General features: G+C 38.9%; 2 protein-coding genes and 1 pseudogene across 4 annotated transcripts; 1 reads left to right on the forward strand and 2 right to left on the reverse strand.

Moving 5' to 3' along the window:
• Positions 1-1,258: 1,258 nt before the first annotated feature.
• LOC107281918 (uncharacterized) lies at positions 1,259-4,309 on the reverse strand (annotated as a pseudogene).
• A 2,002-nt stretch (positions 4,310-6,311) lies between these two features.
• Positions 6,312-17,517, forward strand: LOC9268125 (uncharacterized). Of its 2 annotated transcripts, none has more exons than XM_015795024.3 (14): positions 6,312-6,807; positions 7,315-7,383; positions 7,494-7,601; positions 8,210-8,275; positions 9,207-9,344; positions 9,996-10,043; positions 11,241-11,347; positions 12,177-12,251; positions 13,266-13,317; positions 13,434-14,017; positions 14,893-15,099; positions 15,185-15,305; positions 16,516-16,646; positions 17,065-17,517. In XM_015795024.3, exons 1-13 carry the CDS (start codon positions 6,412-6,414, stop codon positions 16,582-16,584), a joined length of 2,040 nt encoding a protein of 679 aa, XP_015650510.1. In that variant the 5' UTR covers positions 6,312-6,411; the 3' UTR covers positions 16,585-16,646; positions 17,065-17,517. The 2 variants fall into 2 exon arrangements, with proteins under 2 accessions (XP_015650510.1, XP_025883328.1); XM_026027543.2 differs by lacking the exon at positions 17,065-17,517 and adding an exon at positions 16,816-17,015.
• A 176-nt stretch (positions 17,518-17,693) lies between these two features.
• On the reverse strand, positions 17,694-19,260 carry LOC4345131 (myosin-binding protein 3). Of its 2 annotated transcripts, XM_015795027.3 has the most exons (2): positions 18,494-19,260; positions 17,694-18,005 (listed from the first exon to the last, which is right to left on the reverse strand). In XM_015795027.3, exons 1-2 carry the CDS (start codon positions 19,235-19,237, stop codon positions 17,985-17,987), a joined length of 765 nt encoding a protein of 254 aa, XP_015650513.1. In that variant the 5' UTR covers positions 19,238-19,260; the 3' UTR covers positions 17,694-17,984. The 2 variants fall into 2 exon arrangements, with proteins under 2 accessions (XP_015650513.1, XP_015650511.1); XM_015795025.3 differs by lacking the exon at positions 17,694-18,005 and having other exon boundaries at positions 18,160-19,260.
• Between the last annotated feature and the right edge of the window lie 3,680 nt (positions 19,261-22,940).

The raw sequence follows: 22,940 nt of genomic DNA on the forward strand, positions 1-22,940 counted from the left end.
ACAAAAACTTCATTGGGTTGGTTTTGGCATAGGAGGCTAGCCCATGTTGGCATGAATCAATTGAGCAAACATTCAAAACGTGATCTAGTTGTGGGCTTGAAAGATGTGGAGTTTGAGAAGGATAAACTTTGTAGTGCTCGTCAAGCCGTCAAGCAAGTTGCATGCTCTCATCCTACTAAGTATATCATGTCCACATCTAGACCATTGGAGCTCTTGCATATGGATTTGTTTGGCCCAACAACCTATAAGAACATTGGTGGTAATAGTCATTGTCTTGTGATTGTTGATGATTATTCTCGCTATACTTGGGTGTTCTTTTTGCATGATAAGTCTATTGTTGCCGAGCTTTTCAAAAAGTTTACAAAAAGGGCCCAAAATGAATTTAGTTGCACTCTTGTAAAAATTAGAAGTGACAATGATTCCGAGTTTAAAAATACCAATATCGAGGACTATTTTGATGATCTTGGAGGAAGAGATTGCCCTTCTTGCTAGAAGGTTCAATGATCTCTTGGGAAGAAGAAAGGAGAGAGGAAGGGGCTCCAACTCCAATAAGAGAAGAAATAAAAGACCCAACAAGACTATCTCCAACTTGAGGTGCTTTGAGTGTGGTGAGAAGGGACACTTTGCTTCCAAGTGCCCTTCCAAGGATGATGATGGAGACAAGTCATCCAAGAAGAAGAGTGGAGGCTACAAGCTCATGAAGAAACTCAAGAAGGAAGGGAAGAAGATTGACACTAAACCCCACCCTTTGAGGAATATTGTTTCATCGCACCCATATTCCGTTCCTCTCCTTCTGTGCGTTGTTTCCTCCACCGTTTTCCGCTCCTATCGCCATGTCCTTCCCTGTTTCCACCCCCATCGCCATTTCATTTCCACAGCAAACCCTTCACCGCTGGAACCACACCATGATGAAACCGGATGTAAATTAGAAAATGGTTATCTAATATAGCTTAGTGAATGCTACATGATATAAATAAGTACTTATATGGCATAGTACTTGCATCCTTGTGTTTACCATATGATAGGGGTCTCTTCACCATGTAATCATTATAGACCATGCCCATTCACCATATAATACTAGCATCCATAAATAGATTATGTTACATTTCAGGTGCAACAATATGCAAAAACCTGATTAATGGTTAAGTTTGATGCCATGCCATTACTAATTTCCTATGAACCAAAAACCAAAGAAAATGCACATTTCTCCTAAGAGTTACTCCTGTCCAACTGTGCCGCTGCAAGCACCTCCATCCAGCTAGTTCATAACTCCACTTGTTGACCTGCCTCTCCCCCTGTCTCTCCTAGATGGCATCTTGCTTAATCTACCTCTTCCTCTGTCAACTATTGGGCTATTAGGAACTCTAACACCAAAACCTTCTTGGAAATTAGCAACAAATCTTGGCTCTTGCACATGGCTTGACTCAGCAGGTATGGATCTGTTGGCCTAAAGAAAAGAAAAAAAAACATGTAATTGATATATGTATTCTTATTTGTAGCACTAAAGTTTAGTTTTACCTTATGCTTGCTTTTCCTAATTTGGAGATCTAGTCTAAGCTTACGTGAGCAACTGGTGCACTTGTGGCCTTGTTTGTGGCAATTAGAACAAGTAATAGTAGTCATTCTTGCTCTACCACTAGGTTGTGATGGCTCATCTCCCCTCTTTCTTCTGTTATTTTTTGGCATGCCAGGATGTTTTGAAAATTTAGGAGGGTCTATATCTGGTGTATCCGTTTTGGTCCAGTCATCAGAGCTAGGGACATGATATATGCTATGTTGATATGCTCTTTGGTATGCTAGCTTCTTAAAGAAATCATGAACAAAATCTTCAGGGTGCTGCTTTGACTTGTAAATGGTTGACACTACATGTTTGCAAGGAACACCAGTGACATCCCATTTGAAACAACCACAAGTCCTATCATGGATATTTACTGCATATGTCATTTCACCACAAGTTACTTGCCATATCCCCCTCCCTGCACAAACAACCCTACAATACCTAGCATCTCTCTTCTCCACCTCTATCTTTTCTACATAATGAGGAGTAATTTCCCATTGTGCTGAAGCAATACCTTCTCTATTCGAGTTAAACCGCCCCATCAACTTGGTTCTAATAAGATCCAACATTGTAACAATGGGCTTATCCCTGTAATCAATGATGTAGTTATTGAATACTTCGCTTATGTTATTGACCACTAAATCTGTCTTGCATGTTGTGTCAAATGCATGCCTAGCCCAATGCTTAGTAGGTATTTTGGTAAGCCACTCCCATGCACCTTCCCTCTCCTTCTTCAGTTCTTCTATCGCAATCTCAAAATTATGTTTAGTATATGCATATACAGCAGAGTCCATGTATGCCTTGAGATCTCCACCCCTAAAACTAGCGGTGCAAAAGTTTTGGTGTATATGGCGCTTGCAAAACCTCTGTTCACATGCAGGAAATACATCTTTAATCCCACCAAGAAGACCCTGCATTGAAGTGATACATTAATTAAATAAATAGAGGAAAACTTAAAAGGCCATGTAGATAATAGAAATGAACATTACCTTTTACCTATCTGACATTATTGTCCATTTTCCGTATGGGCCAACCTCTCCACCAAGAGCATATTTCAGTTGTTGCAGGAACCAACACCAACCTTCGTAATCTTCTTTTCCTACCACCCCAAATGCTAAGGGGAAAAGATTATCATTGCCATCCCTTCTAGATGCGGCAAGTACTTGAGCCCCATTAGTAAGCTTGACAAAACATCCGTCTACTCCTACATAATTACACATGGACTGTTCAATAACAAAAAAAAAAGGATGCAAGTCGTATAATAACACCCAAAATAGTATAGTCTATGAAGGGCCTGCAACCATACTTGAAGCCTTCTATTTGTGCATTGAGACATATGAAGAGGCCCTTGAATCTAGGATTGTTACCAAGTGGGTACGGATTATAGGTAGACACAATGCATCGACTACCTGGGTTCTTATCTAGTACAGTCTGCAAGTAATCCCTGATCCTTAGGTATTGTTTCTTGTGGTTCCCTAACACCACCTCATCCGCCTTGCTCCTTGCCCTATAAGCCATAATCTTTGATATGTCAACTCCATATTTCCTCATAACAGCATCCATCATAGAAGTGATTTTCCAATTTTGGGTCACTTCTAATGTCCTCTTCATACACTTTACTTAACCATTCACTACTCACCCTACTACTATCCATAGTTGTACCACATGTGTAAGGACCAACCATATTCCTGATGGCAATAGTTTTCTCATTGGCAATTTGTGAGGCCAACATGTAAAATGGGCAAGAATCATTCACACAGCATACTTTTACTCTATCACTATCATTTCAAAGATACATGTGGTCTCTACAATTGACAATGTGGTAGCTCTTAAGTGCCCATCTAAATTGATGAACATCTCGAAAACACATTTTCTCACACAATGCATCAGAAGAAAGAAACATGCTCTCATCATACCAAATTCTTTGTACTGAAAGCTTTTTCTTTTATTCGGTGCTCGACAAGGTGTTGCTTCATGCCCATCATCATCACTGGAACATAAGTCCACAATATCACCCTCATTGTCTTCCTTGCCCTTCCTTGTAGATGGTGCTATATGCTGGCTACATTTTGCTCTGGATGAATTGACAACAACTAGAGGGGAATTAACAACTAGAGGGCTTGGTTGACTCTCATGTTGAACTGCAACTTCATTGCCATTCCTTCTAGCTATTGGTGCAGATCCTGTGTCTAGTAGATTAATAGCCAATGGAAATATGTCCTCCACATCAGTATCTCCCTCGCGACGCTCATCTGGATCTTCTTTTTGCCTCTTAATCTCCTTTAACTTCTCCTCTAAATCATTATTTTACAGTTATAGAAAATCTTCATCAACCGATGATGGATTTGAGCTATCTGACATGGCATCATTTTCCAAAACACACAAGTCATCCACCTCGGCAATTGCATCACCCAAGTTTGTAACCAATTCAGTATTTGGGCCATGCAGATTGCTTGACTGAGATACACCTTGTCTCTGGATGATGTACAAGTTTGCAACTTTTTCACTCTCAAATTGCTTACACATTTCATCCACTTGCCAATCACTTTCTATAGCAACCATGCTAGCTACACCCCTCCCATCTTTTTTGCTGTAGTAGATAAAATCACATTCTGAGTAGCCAATGTCCACAATCAGTCCAACCAAATTGAAGTAGCAAATGATATCTATGTCCATCTTTTTTTGCACATGCATCAGGCCATTAACAACACCATCACGGAATAAATTCAAGGTCCAAATATCATCCTCCATCCTATCAGATCAAGAAAATCACCTATGACTAAAGCTGCAATTTAGTGACAAAAAAAATCTGCTGCAACACTATCATATCCAACAAAGATTATCATAGGTTCAACAACTAGAGGGGAAATTTCAAACCCATCATCACAATTAGGATTCATTTAGAAATCCAAATTTGCAGTAAATAAGTGAGGAAAAGGCATTCTTACCTGCTGCAAAGTTCAGAACGAGGCTAATTTGCTCTCTCCACAGGTCTCCTTGATCCTTCGTTGGGTATAGATCAAATCACGTAGTATGTTGTTGGCCAGGGCAGAGAAGTGGCGGGAGATGGCCCAGGTTAGCACCAATACTTCGCGCCTAATGACGATGTGGAGAGGGTAATTCCCACTTTATCGTCATCGCAAAAACAGGAAACAAAATCACGGAAACGGCGAACCGGAGCAGAAAACGACGCACAGAAGGAGGTGAACGGAATATGGGTGCAATGAAACAATATGCCTCAAAGGGTGGGGTTTTGTGATAAAAATTAGTTAACCAGGTTTTGTGATAGGTATGCCCCCAAAACTTGGGGTTTTGTGATATTTACTCTTAAAGGAAACTAATTGATTCTACCTAATTAATAGATAGAATTAAGCCGTCATGTCATAGTCTTCACGATTTCTTCTTGAACTCGGTATCTTATGGATAAGTTTCCGCCAACTAATTGTGCTCTTTCCTTCACCGAATCCACTAAAAAATCTTACCAATTTTGGTGTTAACAGAATGGAGCCGAGAGAAGGAATCCCCAGCTTGCTTGGATCCATGCTAGCTTCTCATCGAAAAAGAAAATAAATGGGAGAGGAGAGATGGAGAGAAAGACTTGAAACTTTTGTAAAATCATCTGGTTAAAGTGGAAAAATCAGGCCACCTCTAGTCTAAAGTGCTCTATCTGTTTCATATTATAAGTTATTTTGATTTTTTTCTAGTCAAACTTCTTTAAATTTGATCAAGCCTATAAAAACATTATAGTACTTTTTTAACACAAATAAACATAGTATCAAAAAAACATTCAATGCTAAATTTAATAAAACTAATTTGGTATTTAGATTGTTGTTGAATGACAACAACGTTCGTCGAAGACCATGGTTCACTCTTGGTGGAAGAGTAAAACAATGTGTATTAATATTGAATTTTTGGGATCCCCCATTACATGTCCCTTATGGTCTATTTATAGTCTTTAATACGAACTCATACACCCTATGACTAATATATAAAGGGGATTTACATAAATACCCTTATAATAGGGATATTTATAAGGGTAAAAGTAACAATTTGGCCATAGGCTTGTTAGTGGACCGTGACATGGGCCTTCTTTGGCAAATTGGCCTGTTTAGGCCCCGTGTTCTTTAATTGTGATGGCGAAAACGCCTAGCTTGGTGGCAAATGCTTTCAGCTTTGCCCTGAGGTAGCTGCTTGTGCACCAATTGGCACTTCGCTCTGGCACTTCGCCTTGGGCATTGACTTGTTTCGATAGGCTCGGTCGAAGGTTCTCATGGCATGCCTCTAACATAGATATTGCTAAATTTTTCTATAAGTTTGATCAAACTTAACAAAGTTTAATTAGAAAAAAGTTAAAGTGACTTATAATGTAAAAGGAGGGAGTAAAACTTGGGTAAAAATTCGTGGTCTATAGTACAATTACTTTAATTTGACACGACGATGGGTAGCTTAAATATCTTGTTTGTACAATGAGAAAAACTAGGTTTATGATATTTTGTACACAGTTACTATTTTACCAAGGACTGTAACCTTCCTGCTATTACCATTTTAAAGAGATATATATGTACCGTGATATTTTTCTAAAAAGTTCGAACCCCACAAATGTTCAAAATTCAAACCGTTCAAATTTCCATTGGATTCATCCCCGCGAATGGGGAATGGGGACGCCGTTGCTCTGCGGCCGACGGCCCCACCTGCCATTCTCCCCGCTACGCCAGCCGCCTAGCAAAGCAGCCACCGCCTCGCAAGCTCCCACACACCACAACCAACTCCTCCCCTCCCAGAACGGCAAAACCCCCAGAAACGCCAAACCCTCTCGCCACGAAACCCTAGGGAGAGCCGCGGCGGCGGCGGCCATGGCGACCGGCGACGACAAGCCCCCCTCCCTCGACGCCGACATCGACATGGCCGACCTCGCCACGCTCGACGCACCCGCGTCCTCCGACGCCGCCGCCGCCGCCCGCTTCCGCCCCAGGGCCAAGGGCAAGCCGAAGCCGAAGCCGAAGCCCGAGCCCAAGGCGGAGGATTCGAAGCTCAAGGCGGATGATTCGATTCCCATGTCCAAGCCCGAGGAGCCCAAGCCTGAGGCTGCCGCGCCGATGGAGGACTCGATGGAGGTGGATGGGGTGGGTCCGAGCGCCAGCGCCAGCGCGGAAGGGGTGGGAGCTGAGGAGGTGGAGGATGAGGAGGACTACGTGCTGCGGGAGATTGACGTCTACTTTACGCCCAAGCCCTTCGACGAGGACACCATGGTAATGGCTGCTCGCAGACTCCCTTCCGTAATTGTGCTGTAGGGGTGGCAAATTTGCTAAGTTGTTACTTGTTAGTAGTAGTAAGGAATTGAGCTAATTTAACCAGTTCCAACCTATTGACCCTTTTCCTCTTCACATGTACATGTCCTTGTAGCCAATAATTCAGATTATTTGGCCTGGCCTGCACAAACTGTTCTGCTCATTTTTTTTTGTTTAAAGTGTTCTCTATGCTTTTTTTGTTTGGTTAATGGAAAATAAAAACTTCTCTAGTAAAGTTGTGTTTTGCATATAGAAAATTGACTGATTAAATTAACATATATAAAACGTTAATAGCTCCACTACATAAGGGCTTTTTTCCATGTTTCAATCTGATAAAAAATTGAACAGGAAAATATTTTGTTTTTCCTTCTGGTTGAATTGAGATACACTGCAAGTTTGTTGGAGTCTTTTGGCAGATGCTATTTTTATCATATTTATTGACACTAAACTTTATCATATAATTCACAGCTTTACGTAATGCAATATCCACTGAGGCCGTGTTGGCGCCCATATGAGCTAAATGAAATATGTAAGGAGGTACATGCCCAATTAACTGTCCTCTTTTGATGATTTATACCTAATTTGGAATTTATACTGTACTATTTAATTGTACTCCAATACTTTATTAAAGGGATTATGACTGTCAGGTTCGTGTAAAGCCATTGAGTTCAAAAGTTGAAGTAGACTTGGATATCAATACAGAGTGTGAAAATTATGACCCAGAGGTTCCTCTGCCTTCTAGACTAACTGAACAGGTGATCATTTCCTTTTTGTTTTCACTGAATTAATCACATCAAGGTTTTCCTTTGCTGTGTACAGAGCAAACTCTTATGTATGGCCAGCATATTTCTACAATCCGCATGGTGTTCTTATTAGTTTTGGAATAACTCGATTTCATATTTTTGCTGTTAAATGTTTACGTTCATCTCTGAAGTACATATTTCATAGTATTGCCATTTGAGTGATCTTTTGCAGTATAGTTAATCTTCCTGTCTATTTCAAATTTTTTGGATAAAAATTTATCAATTTCTGATATCATCTTGATCTAATTATTATTAATTTATCCATTGGCAAAAAAAAAAAACCATTGTTACTGCTGAACATCTTTAGTTACTTAATTGGAATTGGAACAACATATTTTCCTGCATCGTGTTCTAAACCTCTAGTTCATTTTAGAATGTAACATTAGTAATCAAACTAGTTTAAGTTAAATTTCCTGCTCTTTTTTTTTGCGGGGAAATTTCCTGCTCTTATGATGTTCTTATGAATTAGTTAATAGTTCACTTTCGAGGCAAGAAATTGGTATCCTCTGTATTTGCATTAGTATAATTGGTATTTCACCTTTTCTTTTTGTTATTTTCAGACACTATCATCATCCAAAGCAGCTGATGTGGCTGATTATGCAGTTGGAGTTCTTAGAGGCAACTTGGTAAGCAACATGAGAATAGATTGTAAGGTTAACAGTTAATGTTCACTAATTGCACTGAGTAGCCTATGCCTCTATGGAGGTCTAGCATGCTACATAAGGTAAAGCAATGAACACCATTCCAAACCATAAACCTGAACTTGGTGGCTTTGATGGTTGACTACTCTTTTTAATTGTAGTAGTGTAATTATTGGAGTGGTGGTTAGTGCTTTGGCTTGTGTATAAGTTGCTACCTCCCAATCCAAAAGAAACAAACCATTCATAAGCAAGCCCTTGTATTGTGATTACCGGTTGCTTGTCGCACATTGATCAGGCACTCTACTAATGCCAGTAAGAATATCTATACTCCTTACAAAAGGGAGTAGTGGTGGTGGTGCTGCCTCCCTACCACCAACTCCCAGCCTTTTATTTTGTAGAGGAAAAAGGACATGTGGGCTAGAGGGCCCACATGTCAATCACTGACACCAACTCTCTACTTTTTTGTGGAAAGGAAAAAAAGGATAGTGTGGGGCCAAAGGGTCCACATGTCAGTAACAAATATATACATCAATCAAGAGATGATAATAACATGTTAATGATAATAATTCTTTAATTAATTAAAATCCCGTTGCAACGCATGGGCAATATGCTAGTGTTCAAGTAAATATTCAGTGAAAACAAGAAACTGATGTATATGCCAGTGAAATATGGTGGTAGTTGTTTGTCACACTCTATAACCAAAACAACTCCAATCCAAACTAGAGATAATGAGTTTGGTTTTCCTTGAATGTGTTCTTGTCCTTGGTATGTGATAAATGTAATTCAGGGCTTGCTCCAATAAATCTTTTTTATCTGGTGAAAGGCCTTTCGCGTGCTACAAGTTGGACTTTATCAGAGTTATTTAAAGTGTTGCTGTATTCATTGAATAGAACCAATATCTTGCCCTGTTTTACAGGTTCATTTGAATCATATTGATGCAGTGATGCAACTGCGACCATCAATGTTACATGTAAATTCTGGTCGATCAAATGCTAGGCAGGCACATGGAGGAGCGAGTAGTGATGCTAGCGGCTCAACTATGCCATCAGTTAAGGTGAAACATTTAGTCTGATGTCAGGGCTGGTACTATTTTATTACTCTTTTACAAGAACAAAAAGCTAGAGAAACCTCAGAACAACCAGTCAGCTAACTAATGTTCTTGTAAGTTCCATAGTCTCGACAAATTTTGTTCACAGTAGCAGCCATAAATATATATATCAACCTGATAAGATTAAACAAATGTATTTGCATAGAATCCCTCTTGTATCCCTTTTGATATGATTGTTTGAGTTATGTATGGTCATGCATTTCCTATTAATTGGAGTAAGCATGTAAAAACTTCTGAAGGACTGATTGCCTGTTAGTAGCCAAATGTTTTGTTAGCTGAGTTGCACGATTTGTTTAGTGGTCTACTGATTTTAATGTCTGGTTCCAAGGAGGCAAATCATATGTAGCCTGAGGATACGGTACGGCTGTTCTGTCCATGGTTTCTAACCAACTTTTTAATCATGACTTCCACTGCCTATGTTTTTCAGCATAGATATTTGACTTGTCCTTATTTTTGGTTGATCAGACTCCTATTTATGCTCTAGTTATTTTGATTAAGTTATACCAAAAGAAATGACTGCACTATTATTAAAACTTGGGTGGGTTGCAGCCGCTGGTCCTAAGCATCTATTGATGACAAAATGTCTTGTGCTTGCAGCGAAATGAGCACTCAGAAGATTCGAAAGACTACACTGAAGAATCTGAGGTTAGGAGTAACAACTTAACTTTTATATTGATTAATGTGCCTTTGCTACATTTTAAGGATTTCTTTTGGTCCAGTTTTCTCCTGTTTACTGAATACTGTTGAATGGTTTTTATAGTTGGAACTTGCGGCGCATTAGTGTACCTTTGTCCCTTGTAGTCTCATTTCTATTTTCTGAAACAAGCCTTTAGTCTGGGTTTGCTTGTCTCATTCTTTCTGTTGATATTGTTTAAAAGCATAGTATTCCCTAGGCTTCTTCTGATGCTACTGGCTTCCAAATCTGAGCCTTGTTCTGTACCCCTAGTAGTAAACTTGTGCCTCAAATGTGGAAAAATTTTGGTACAGTAATTTGACTGATGTTGAAGGCTGTGATGTGAATCTGTTACAGTAGGCTACTAGAGTACTGACTGTGTCCCCGCCAAATATTGGTCCAGTGGGAACCAAAAATGTTCACATTGTTAAAAGTAAATGTGTAGTTGCATGATTGCGTTCATGAGTTATTCTGATCGTTCATGATGTGTTTTCTGCTTATTTGCATTTGGCCTGTGGTCCCTTGTATGCGTGGAGTATATATGTTAGAACAGCATTTGATTTGTAACGATTTACCAGTATGGTTTCCAATTCCTTGTACTTGTCAGCTATACTTTTTTAGAATTTCTTTTAGTACTCACTACATGATTAAATGGGTAAATATATGGTGAAAACCCCAACTTAGGCGAAGGCTCGTATAACCCATGACAAAAGAGTTGTCTATAATCACACAATAAAAACTCACATGTAGATGAGATGATGGTGGATAACTCTGTAGAAAATCTTGTCCAAATTCGATTTCGAAAGGAAGTCGAATTTGGACAACCCTATTGATAAGATTAAATCTGTGATTATAGATGACCTTTACTTGGTGATTATAGATGATTTTCTGTTGTCATGGTTTTAGATTTGTCATTGTCATAACTCACAGATGAAGTCGAATTTGGGCAAGATTTTCTACAGGGTTGTCCAGCATCATCTCATCTACATGGGAGATTTTTTGTGTGATTATAGATGATTTCTTTGTCATGGTTTTCATGAGCTTTAACCTAAGTTGGGGTTTCTACCATATGTTTACCCTGATTAAATGAGTAAAGAATTCACTGTCTTCTCTACCATGTTATTTTCCTGTGCAAACTGTAAAATAATTGATATGCCTTTTTGTTTCAGCCATGGATTTCTCTCACTTACCAACAGGCAGGGAGTAACGTTGCAAGAAAATACCATGCTGAGATGGTATCAGATGATGGTGGGCCTATAGATTTCACAATGAGCACGTAAGTGTTGTTGGTTCTTCATCAGTATAGTCTGTCATACTACTGCAAATCATTCTCTTTTATGAAATGTAATAATAAATACATCTGCCATGTGCACAACAAAAGTATTGATTAGTGGTCTCACTCGAGTGGCCTTAACATTTTCTCCCACTCCCACTTGAACTATTAATCATTTTCAAGAATGTAGTGCCTACTGTATGTGCTGAGTTTCAGGATTTTAGGGAAAATATTCTTGTGCACTCTTGCAGAATGACTGATTCTCTTAAAGATATAATCCTTACCTGGTTACAGTCGTTCTAAACTTCTAAACCTTGTCTTGTTCTTTCTTTCATATATAAAAATCAACTGCTGCCAAGACCTGACAGTCTTTCCATAACAAAAATATACTTCCTCCGTTTCATATTATAAGACTTTCTAGCATTGCCCACATTCATATAGATGTTAATGAATCTATATATATATATGTATAGATTCATTAACATCTATATGAATGTGGGCAATGCTAGAAAGTCTTATAATATGAAATGGAGGGAGTATATATTAATATGTGGTACAAAAATGTTGGGAAGTGCCTGAACTACTACATGTTCGTAGCCTTCCTCACTAATGAATTTATGAGGAATGGCACAATTGGTTTAGTTGAGGAGCTTTGATTTGGATTCCAAATAAAACCCTTCGGAATGAAAATGGTTCCTACATTTGCATTCTTTGATGATGCTATGCCTTGAGAATCACGAATAGGATAGAAGATAAGTTTGTCAATTTTTTTATAAAGCCGACCTTTTTCTACAATGCATGCACATTTGATCCCATCAATTTTGTCATGCAGATCTGATTATGTAATGTCCTTGTGCCCTGGAGGGTCAACAAACAGCAGGGATAAGAACAAAAGCCATGCAATAAGGTGCAGTACATATATTTTCCTCTGCCAGTGCAGCTGATCTTGTATTTATATGTATTTGATTCACTTCTTTCTGTTTCCTTTGGTTTTTGGTCGGGCAATTTCCTTTATTGTTGTACCATGGTGATACCTGTAACGTATACTTCATCCATTTTCAATTTTCATCTACTACCACCTTCCCAAAAAGACTTTATTTCATCTATGAACCTGGACAAAGACTTGTCCAGGTTCATAGCCAGACATGAAGTCTTTATGCGGCATAGTAATTGTGAACTTTGACAAAATAAAAGGTTATTTACTAATATTTGGCACTGTATGGAACCCAATGTCTATTTTCCATTTTTATCCCTACAATCAGAAAATCTATAAAGTTCTTCAATATCGTGCCCATCTATGTGCTACTTAGAATGCTAAACAATTCTCCTAGACTTCGGGCAAAACGGTCATATCCGGTAATAATACGATGTTCTAATTTTATGCGCCCTAGTCAAGGGTGTCAATTGAAAGAAATAGAGGTGGAAGTACAGTGCCATGAGCTGGGAAGATGGGTAGGAGGATTTGGTCTGTATGTTGGTAGTCATGGAGAACATTGCCCAGAATAAGCTGAGAATAGCATAGAGAGTTCCCGTTAATCAGGGAGGGCAATCTTCTCAAGGCATCAAGGGTATAATTGGTTTGAAGGCTGAAATTACACATGAAAGGTTGTCTGATCTTGGTAAAGTTTGGCGTCAAAAGTGAAATGAACAGAGTAACAGACAATTTGTACCTGCTGATACATGACTTTAAATGACACAATTACAATCTTCATGATTTAGAAGTGTGGAGCTTATTTTTTATTGTGAACAGAACTACCAGTGAGTTATTAACTTGATTTCATTGTTGTTAACTAGTTGCATTTTTTCTCCCTTTCGTATTAGTACTGCTTCTTTTCCTCTTATTTCTCAGGGTTGACCTGAGATATAAGAAATGTAATTCAACATAGAAATTACATTTTTTTTCTCTTCTATTTCTGAACAGGGAAATGCTTAAACTGCCATTGGAAGAGCGCCTGAAGAAATGGTTTACCGAGGTTAGATCTGGGATGCTCTTATTTTAGTGGATTTTCTAACTCTGATATAAGCTGGTCAACAGTTTAAGTTGTTTTCTAACTTTTATCCTTATTACTTGCGTTTTTTCTCAAAATAGGTTTCACAAGTGAATCGATTTGATGCTCTGATGCATCTTGCTCCACTCTATTCAGAGGATGATGTTCTCAAAGTGCTTCCAGTGTATGCGGATTTGGTGCGTGGTTTGTGGGTCTGCAAAAGTTCTTTACTGTTTGATGATGGATATGCTTGGAAAAGAGATAGAATTCTTCTTGAATTTAGGAAAAAGGATTCCATCCCTTTGAAGGACATACACAGAATTATTAAGGTTAAGTTAGATGATAACCTAAAGAAAAAGTTTCTATATCCATTGTGTAAAATAAGGGCAAAACTTGAAGACTGCAAATTTGTATTACCAGTGGATTCTTCCTTCATAAGACGCTATCCCCATATAGTCAAGGAGCAAGATCATGCTTGGTCTGTACGTGAGACAACTATGCGTGAATCTCAAGAGACATCCAGCAATACTGAGGCAAGGAAAACCAAGAACACAACCAAGTCTAACATTCCTTCAAAAGGGCCTGATCCAAATATGAACAAGGCCAGGGATGGTCCAGTGCAAGGAAATGAAAACCTCGTGCACTCTGTTTTGGATACTATTTTCACTGCCAACAAAGTCCGCAGGTAATTCTTAGAGATTTGCAGGTTATCTTGATTTTTGCCCCTTTATATTCCCTTAAAATTTTACTGTTCCAGTTTCAGTGTCTTGGCAATTCATCTATCTGTGTTCTTTGGGTCTAATGCACAAGTATGAAAATTGAAGGTGCTATGCATCTCTAGAACTGTACCCTTGAAACTCCAGCTTATTTAGTCCAGGTCATAATGAGCACCTGTGTTGTATAGTGATGTTTACTAAGATGGGTTGTGTTGGAAGAGCCCTGTGTATGGTGCTATTTCTTTATTTTGTAAAGAAACAGTGCCAATTATTGGTGAGAAGTGATTAGGATGTATTGCTATCTTGTAGCAACTAAATTCTGCTGACTTTACTAATTTTAGCGGAAAATGTGGTGTTATTCATGCCTACCTAGTAACATTCAGTATTTCAGTAATACCAATATAAGCAGTCTATTGTTATTAGTTATTGTGGTATTTGTATAGAAACTACAGTTAACAGTGGGTTGTAGATATTCACCTTCAGGGTGTAGGACTGGCAGTATGAATAGAATAATACCAATGTTTCACCTGCATTAAATATTATTTTTGTGTTAGTTTGTTCTACAAACTTTACCTGGCTTAGTATTAGATGATTCATGGTTGCATGGAGGCACTTTTTGCAAGACAACAGACCAATATAAAAGCTTTCATTTGTATCTTGTTGATGATAGCTTTTAGCCTTTTACGTTCTATTTGCATGTTTCGAACAAGTACAGAATTTTCCAATACTTGTGTTGCATAAAGTGCTGTTTATAGTGCCAAGTACTGCAGTAACTCGTTGTATTTGGTTTTCTTATTTCCGTATTCTTTTTATTGCTGATTGCATTGGATATATGTTGATGTAGTATTCAAGCAATTCGTAGAGACTTGAGGCAGTTGGCAGCTAAATATGCTTCTGACAGAAAGGATGGACCAAAACTGCAAGCTCTGTCAAACGCTGCAACAAATTGTGCTTCATTTCCTCTTGTAGATCTCCAAAAGTCACTAAACCAAGTTGCTGTTCCTGTTCATGGTGTGTACGTTGCAAAGCCTGCGAAGCCGAATAGTCCACGGTATGCAGAATTTGAAAATACTCCGAATACCATCTTGATGTTGACAGAGAAGTCCATACTTATTGGTTAACTTGGTCCCCTGCAGAAATATTCTTATTAAGCTCTTCCGTGATAAAGATCCAGATTCGAAATTAACCAAGCAAGAAATCCTTGATTGTGCAGCGAATCATCTAAAGAAAGGTCTAAATGAAAAAGACTACCATCAGGTGTGGAGGGAATCAGTTATTGTCTTTAAGTTTTGTCCTGTTACTGCATAATTCTGCCTAGCTGGCCTCATTCAATTATTTTGGTGCATTGCTTTTCTTGGGAGGGGTCTGTCATGCCAGTTGTCAGTTAAGTTTTTTTTTAAACTGTCTTCTTGGGGTTTTCTTGAGGATTTTGTTAGGATTACGCATTTGTTTGCTTAAGGTTTCTTAGTGGTTCTGTGTGGGAGGTCAAAAGTGAATGTACAGGTGCTCACTCTATTTAGTTCTTAAAATCGTTTTTTCTTCATTCTTATTGGTGTCTTATGTTAGGTACGAAGAAAGAATTGCCAATTCTATCTTTTTACGAGTGGGGATGATGTTTACAATCTTAGGCACAAAACCCACTGGAATATTGTGTATAGTTTACACGCTTGAAATTTTGAGAGAGAACTATTCTTAGTTGAAGTGTTTTGCAAGGAGCAGGTTGAATATGATTTCTCCCATCCTCCATAGCTTTGGGAATGGGTGGTCTATTGATTAGTGGCTCCTAAATGGCACCTCATGGTAGTAGGTGGTAGCAAATTCACCAACTTCATGGTCCCACATGTCAGTGGGTGGTGGCAGATTCACCATTCACCACCACCACTTGACTCTTTTAAAGTAGTATAGATACTGTGAAAAACCCAGCTTTTGCAAAAAAATAAAAAGAAGAAAAGAAGTTACCCAACTACAGGAAAAAATATTTTGTTGCATAGAATCCATTATATCATACAACTAGAGCTTGTCTGTGTGCTTAATGATGAAGACACAGCTCCCTCACTCCTACATGGCAATTCTAGTACCTTTTGAGGACTTTTCATTCTTTCTTTGAGTAATTGCACAAAAAACTAAAATTTGCCTGTGAGCTGTCACCATATCTTCAAATAACAGCAATTTCCTTTCATTTCTTGGGGTTAAGTGAAAATTCTAGCAAAGACAAGTCATGTCCGATGTTTTGTAACTATACGAGCAATTCTCATGTAGACAATCTTTTACGATACCTAAGTAAACCTGTAACCGTAAGAGATTGTTCAAGTTCTGTTAAGATTGCAGTGGCTACCTCGAGGATTCATTTTCTATCTTTATTCTGGCTGTAATTTCATGGTACCCTGATATTTAAGCCATACATTTGAATTTGTTTATGTGGTGGAAATCCATTCTTTCTAAAGTAGGGACATTGTTTTTTTATTAGGCTGTCACTGAGGTCTGCATCTTGACTGAAGATGGACACTTGGTGTTGAAAAATGGTGATGAACCCTGACACTTGCTACGATGATGAACCTTGTAAATGCTCAAAGTGTTTCCCATTCCTTGAAATTACAGGTATGCTTTGACTTTTCTTTTATATATTGAGGAGAATTTAGTTCTTAGAGAAAAGCAGCATATATGAAAAATGAAATGGAGGAATTACATTACCTATTTACCTTATCAAGTGACCATCTCTGTCAAAATTGATGACCGTTACATCTAAACGTCCTCCCTCTATTATCAGGTGCCATTTGCTGGTAGATGCTAGGTTAGTTTTTCTATTGACTATTTTGAGCTGAATTTCTGTTGATTGGTCAATGATGATTCAAAACAGAAATATTTACTATAGCTTTTAGGGAATCGTTTTAATCACTGTGTTTGTCAGCTCACTCGTGAGTTCTGTTACCACCTATTGACCTTATTATAAAATTTCATTTGTTATTATTGCCAATCTAATAAGCGATTTACTCCTTTATTTTGTTTATTCCAACAGTTTTTGAAGTTCTTCAGAGTTACGGAAATCAGTACATAAGCATCTGAGATTTAGGTTTATTGCAAGTTCACAACATCTAGGCCAGACTCCAGGAATGGTTAGCATTGACTGCATGTTTCCAGATTTTCGTTCCCTGGGAACTATATACCGTCAGAAGGCTTAACGTTGAGACTGCATGTGACATGTAGTTGCAGAATGGATGCCTGCTGCCGTTGTTAGAATGATATTTTGTTAGTGTTAATTGGGAATGTGTATCCAATCCAAGTTCCTTCTGCCCTCCTAATCAAGGGGGCAATTTGCAGAGCTGCCATATTACGACTTAGCAAATAGGAGTATATTTTCTGGAACACCCGTCAATTGTTTTTCTCTGAAATGATTGTGTTCTACTTTTGAAAACTGTTTAGTTTGTTGTTGCTAAGTCATGTATACATGTCAAATTTCATGGAGTTCAAATGTTTGGTGCCGAACTTTACAATTCATTGTTTGCGGTAGACTCTAGATGACTAGAAGCAGCAAAGTAGGCGTTTGGAGATGGATGAAGCAACGTTACCAGTAGCTTTCATTGCGTATTCTGCCAACCTACGGCTACTTACATGGTACAGACCTACAGATGAAAATGACGTTTGATTAGATCTCAATCGCTCAGCAAAATCCATTATCTAATCTTTTTTTCCTTACAATTGTTGGTTACTCCACATTACATCAACAGTGCCTTTTCTGTCAAAAGTACCAAAAAAAAGAAGTATAACACGTCACAATTTACATAAGCTATCAACATATCACCATATGTGTATGTACACAGTAGACATCATCGCCCAGAGAAAATATGGTAGAAAAAGGAATCGTAAATCAGCAATCTTTGTACTCAAGTCAACAATCTTCAAAAACCAATAAAAATGCTGTCTAGGCCTTCACACATCTCACGGTATGTACATCATTGCCTGTTAAGAAAACCCAGAAGAAATTCTTATTGAAAAACAGTAAACGCCTAAATAGTACCATAATAATAATTTAGTACAATAATATAATGATGCTTTGGGGTAATAGACAAGCATGCATTTCACCACAGGGATTAGTGACAAGTTACACTGTCACTTCCAAAATGACTTGGTCAAGTAATCATTCTGCAACGTTTCCTCACAACCAAAATGCTGATGAAGATAAGTTTTGTTTGAGCATTTCCCACCCAAGATATGCCTTATTACAATCAGTGACTAAATTTGAAGGAATCAAAATTAAATGAAAAAAAAACTATTCTCCTGAGCACTGAATGCCACTGCTTAGTGCTTAGTACACATCACTAGTTCATCAAAACTTTTCTGAACACCAGAGCTAGTACCAATATCAAGAAGCACCTAAAGAATGACATGGATGCAGCAACCTTGAGCAAGGGCCTAACAAGCAGAGTAGAGAAGATGATCGCACTCACCTCAATGAAATGGTTCATCAGCAGCTCACTATTTGTGTAGCTTCTCCCTTTGGATGAGCTGCCTTCTTCCCTGCTCACTCTCACCTGCACAGGATCATCTGATGATGAATCCTGACGCGTTTTGGAGATCGCGTCGAGTTTCGCGCAGATCTCGGCGAGCAATCGCGCCTGCGAATCGCCTCTGGAGATGGTGGCTTCCTTCGCTTTGATGAATTCGGTGTGAAGACTTTGTAGGTTGAGCTTGATCTGCGCCATGTCTGCGCCCAATTCAGCAATGGCGGTGCGGTCGCTGCAGTTGCATGGTTTTCGCGCCTTCTCGCCGTGGCGGGAGATGAGGTGGTCGTCGTCGTCTTCTTCTTCTTCGGAGATGATCTCCGGCGAAGCTCTCCTGGTGGATCTCAGGGCGGCGGCGGCGCGGCCGTCACCGGCGGCGAGGAGGCGGCGGTTGAGGGAGCTGATCTCCATCTCCTGGTGGAAGACGACGGCCTTGAGGAAGGCCAGCGAGTCACCGTCGTGCTGGATCCTCTCCTCCGCCACCCGCCGGAATTGCTCCGCCTCCATCCGCTCCGCCGCCTTCTCCGCCTGCAGCCGCACGATCATCGCCAGCGCCTCGTCGGCGCCCGACGCCGCCGCCTGCCGCTCCTCCTCCAGCTCGCCCCTCAGCTCCTCCGCGGCCGCCGCCTGCTGCCGCAGAGCCTCCCGCAGCGCCGCCACCTCGCCGCATTCTTCCCCAACTCCGGCCATTAATTCTTGCAAAATGAACAGTTATGCACACTATTTGCACACGTCTAAAAAAAGGGGAAACAAATCTTTGAAGAAACCAAAAGAAATGGAAAGATTTAAAATTGTAGCAACCGAAACAAAACGAATTGTTTGTTGGTTTTGTAAGAAATGGACTGGATCAAGGCAGAGAAAAGACAAGACAGAGTGGAAGATGACAAGTCATCACAGCAGATTAACAAGAGTTATCCAGATGTGAAAGCAAAGAAAGGAGAAGATGAAAAGCATCAAGAACACACTTCCAACTGCTTGCCAAAACAAACCTCTAATTTTCATAGAGGGGGTACTATTAAGTCCAAATAATTGGCAACTTTAGGAGTAAGGAAAGCTACCCATGATTAAAACTTTGTACTCTCTCTCATTGCCTAGAGGAAAGTTGTAGTGCCAAGGAGTGGCAACCATCCATTGGCTTAATATATACTCCACATATTTAAGGCTTCATATTATGTTAATAAATTTACTTCATCTTTATATATATGTGCAAAGAACCATTCAATTCCCACAAAGCCACAAGCATACTCCCTCCGTCCCAAAAAAAAAAAAAAGGCAAACTCTGAGTTTCCGTGTCCAACTTTGACTGTCCGTCTTATATGAAATTTTTTTATAATTTGTATTTTCATTGTTGTTAGATGATAAAACATGATTAATATTTTATGCGTGACTTGTCTTTTTAATTTTTTTTCATAATTTTTTCAAATAGGATACGGAAATCAGAGTTTATCTTTTTTTTTTGGGACGGAGGAATTATGCATCTGCCACCCTCATCACAAAAATATATAGAGAGAGGAAAAAGCAAAGCCCAAGTCAACTGAATTGATTCTGAAATGTGGGCCCCAGCTATACATATGGCCCACATTTCAGTGACTTGTGATGGGCATCGGCTCTTCATTTTTTCCCTTAAATCATGGGCAATGCCCTCTTGGTTGTTGAGAAACTGCAGATTTTTAAAACCGACGTCAGGAAGGATAGTGCGAAGCACCCAAGACGTGGAGGCGCCGACAGCCCAATCGGCCGACGCCACGTCGCAGTACACCATTTGTCCATCCTGGAAAACGACGGGCTCCAACCTTTCTCTCTTTTAGTACGCGTCAAATAATTAGATTAAGAAGGGGTGTGTTTTGTGTCTTATGTCAGCTTAAAGCTTTGTTGATTTTCTGGTGGGTGTTTGTACACTGGGTGGCTAAGCTTCATTCTGCACAAGGTATATATATACTCTCTCATTTTCTAAATGTTTAACATCGTTGATTTTTCTAAATATGTGTGACCGTTCATCTTATTCAAAAACCTTTGTGAAATATGTAAAACTATATGTATACATAAAAGTATATTTAACAATGAATCAAATGATAAGAAAAGAATTAATAATTACTTAATTTTTTTTGAATAAGACGAATGGTTAAACATGTTTAGAAAAATCAACGGCGTCAAACATTTAGGGATGGAGGGAGTAATATATACTCTCTTCGGTTTCATATTTTTTAACGTTGTGGATAATTTATGGTTAAACTTTAAGAACTTTGGCATAACTTAAGTATTTAATTTAAAGGCACTAAAATAACATATTATAGATTAGTATTAAAAGGTACTATAATAAAAGTAAATATTTATTTATTTATTGTATATATTAATAGAAAATCGTAGTCAAATATATGTTTTGAAAGCCATGTCGTTGTCTAAAATGTGAAGAACTATGAACGGGAAGGAGTAGGTGATAGGGACTTGAACAGTAAAATGTTTTAATATTTGATATATTAAAAGTATGTATAGCTTTGCCAAATAAATAATGTTGAAAGAATATATTTTGTGTAAAGAAAATGATATCACACTTCATAAGTTTCATTATCTTCACTTAGTAGTAGGAGTACATGATTATAAAAACATTTGTCAAAACTCAAAACTAATCTTGTACTCCCTCCGTCCCATAATATAAGAGATTTTGAGTTTTTATTTGCACTGTTTGGCCACTCGTCTTATTCAACAAATTTTGGAATTATTTTTTTTTGACTTACTTTATTATCCAAAGTACTTTAAGCCCAACTTGTCTTTTTTATATTTGCACAAATTTTTTGAATAAGATGAGTGGTCAAACAGTGCAAGCAAAAACTTAAAATCCCTTATATTATTGGACGGAGGGAGTATTAAATAATGACAAAAGAATAGTTAGTTACAAATTTGGTTTTGGGAGAGATGAATATGAATCATTACACGGACATGAAACACTTCTAATTTGGAAATGGTGCAAATTGGTAAATTAAAGAGTACGTTTTTAGATAACAATTATTTTATCCGTATTAGTCTGACTTTGATGCAATCTACTTATCATTTTAGAATACTATGGTTTTATTACTTGACAGAGATAATATCAACCCGGGAGGGGGGGGGGGTAACTGGTAAATGCTCAAATCGAAATATAATTGCAAATAAAAAAGAGAGAATTTACTCCATGTCATTAAGTTTGCATATAACCTATCTTGGTAAAGAAAAATGATGGTTCGTGTGAAATTTACTCTAATAAAAAAAGAGTAAAGTTGCACATGAGTTGTTTGGTTTCAATTTTTAGTATCCGGATAAATTGTGAGGCACATTTGACTATACTTGTATATGTGGGAAAAAATATTTTGATTTGAATTTGAAACTTAATGGTGTTTGTAGGTTTAATAGCTAATCCTATATATGTAAGAAGCGACCTTGCTAACTACTCTACCGGAGCATAGTAGAAAAAACCGGATCGGAGGTTAAACCAGCTGTTGTTTCATCGGTCCACTTGTCTGACCAGTGAACTGTTCACTGGTTAAACTGCGTTTTGAAACCATAGGGACACTTGACATGTTTAGATAGCAAACCAGGTTCAGCTGCTCAGTTGGTCACCATGGAGTGCCAAAATCCCACCAGCCAGGGACCAATTCTCAACACAGACTCTTATTTTAGAGTCCATTTCGAATGAATGGGCTTGCCATGCTACATGGGCCTCTAGATGGCCCAAGTTCTGTTGCTACACTTGTTGACCCGGCTGGCTCGGTTTGCTTCGGTTCACCGTTTCATGCCAAAAACCGGCCGATTACAGCCCGGGTCAATTGCGGAGGCGGTCTTTTAAATAAACCGAGCTACTCAGGGTACTGATAAATCCGGTTTTTCCTGGTTTAACCGTCGGCCCGATCCCTTGTCTGTACTATATACCGGAGCCACATTGACTAGTAAGTCATATATAGGGTCTTCTATTTTGGGCGAGACAGCCTGTTAAGGGTTTGGCACAACTTTAGCTCCCAACTCCAACTTACCTAGAGCAGGAGCTGTGCCAAACGGTCAAGATTTACCTTTTTTTGAGTGGAGTTGGCAGAGCTACTTCTATAAAATAAACTACGGGGGTGGAGCTAGGTTTTTGCTGCTCCATAGCTCCACTCCACTTTAAAAGACCCACTACCCTATAATATTTTAGTGTATTTACATGAAAATGCCACTCAACTACCCCTTCACCCCTTCTTTCCTCCCGTTCTCTCCTCCCCCAATCTTCCTCCCAATCCCGAGCTAGTGTGGCGGCATTGGCGGGCAGCGGCGGCAACGGTAGCATCGACGGCGACAGGTAGCGGCAGCGGTTGTAACATGCTGAAAATTTGCTATTTTCTAATTATGCATCATGCCAATTCTTATATTCTTATTAACACCTTAA

This window comes from Oryza sativa, chromosome 8 (assembly GCF_034140825.1).
Source record: "Oryza sativa Japonica Group chromosome 8, ASM3414082v1".
Lineage (NCBI taxonomy): Eukaryota > Viridiplantae > Streptophyta > Magnoliopsida > Poales > Poaceae > Oryza > Oryza sativa.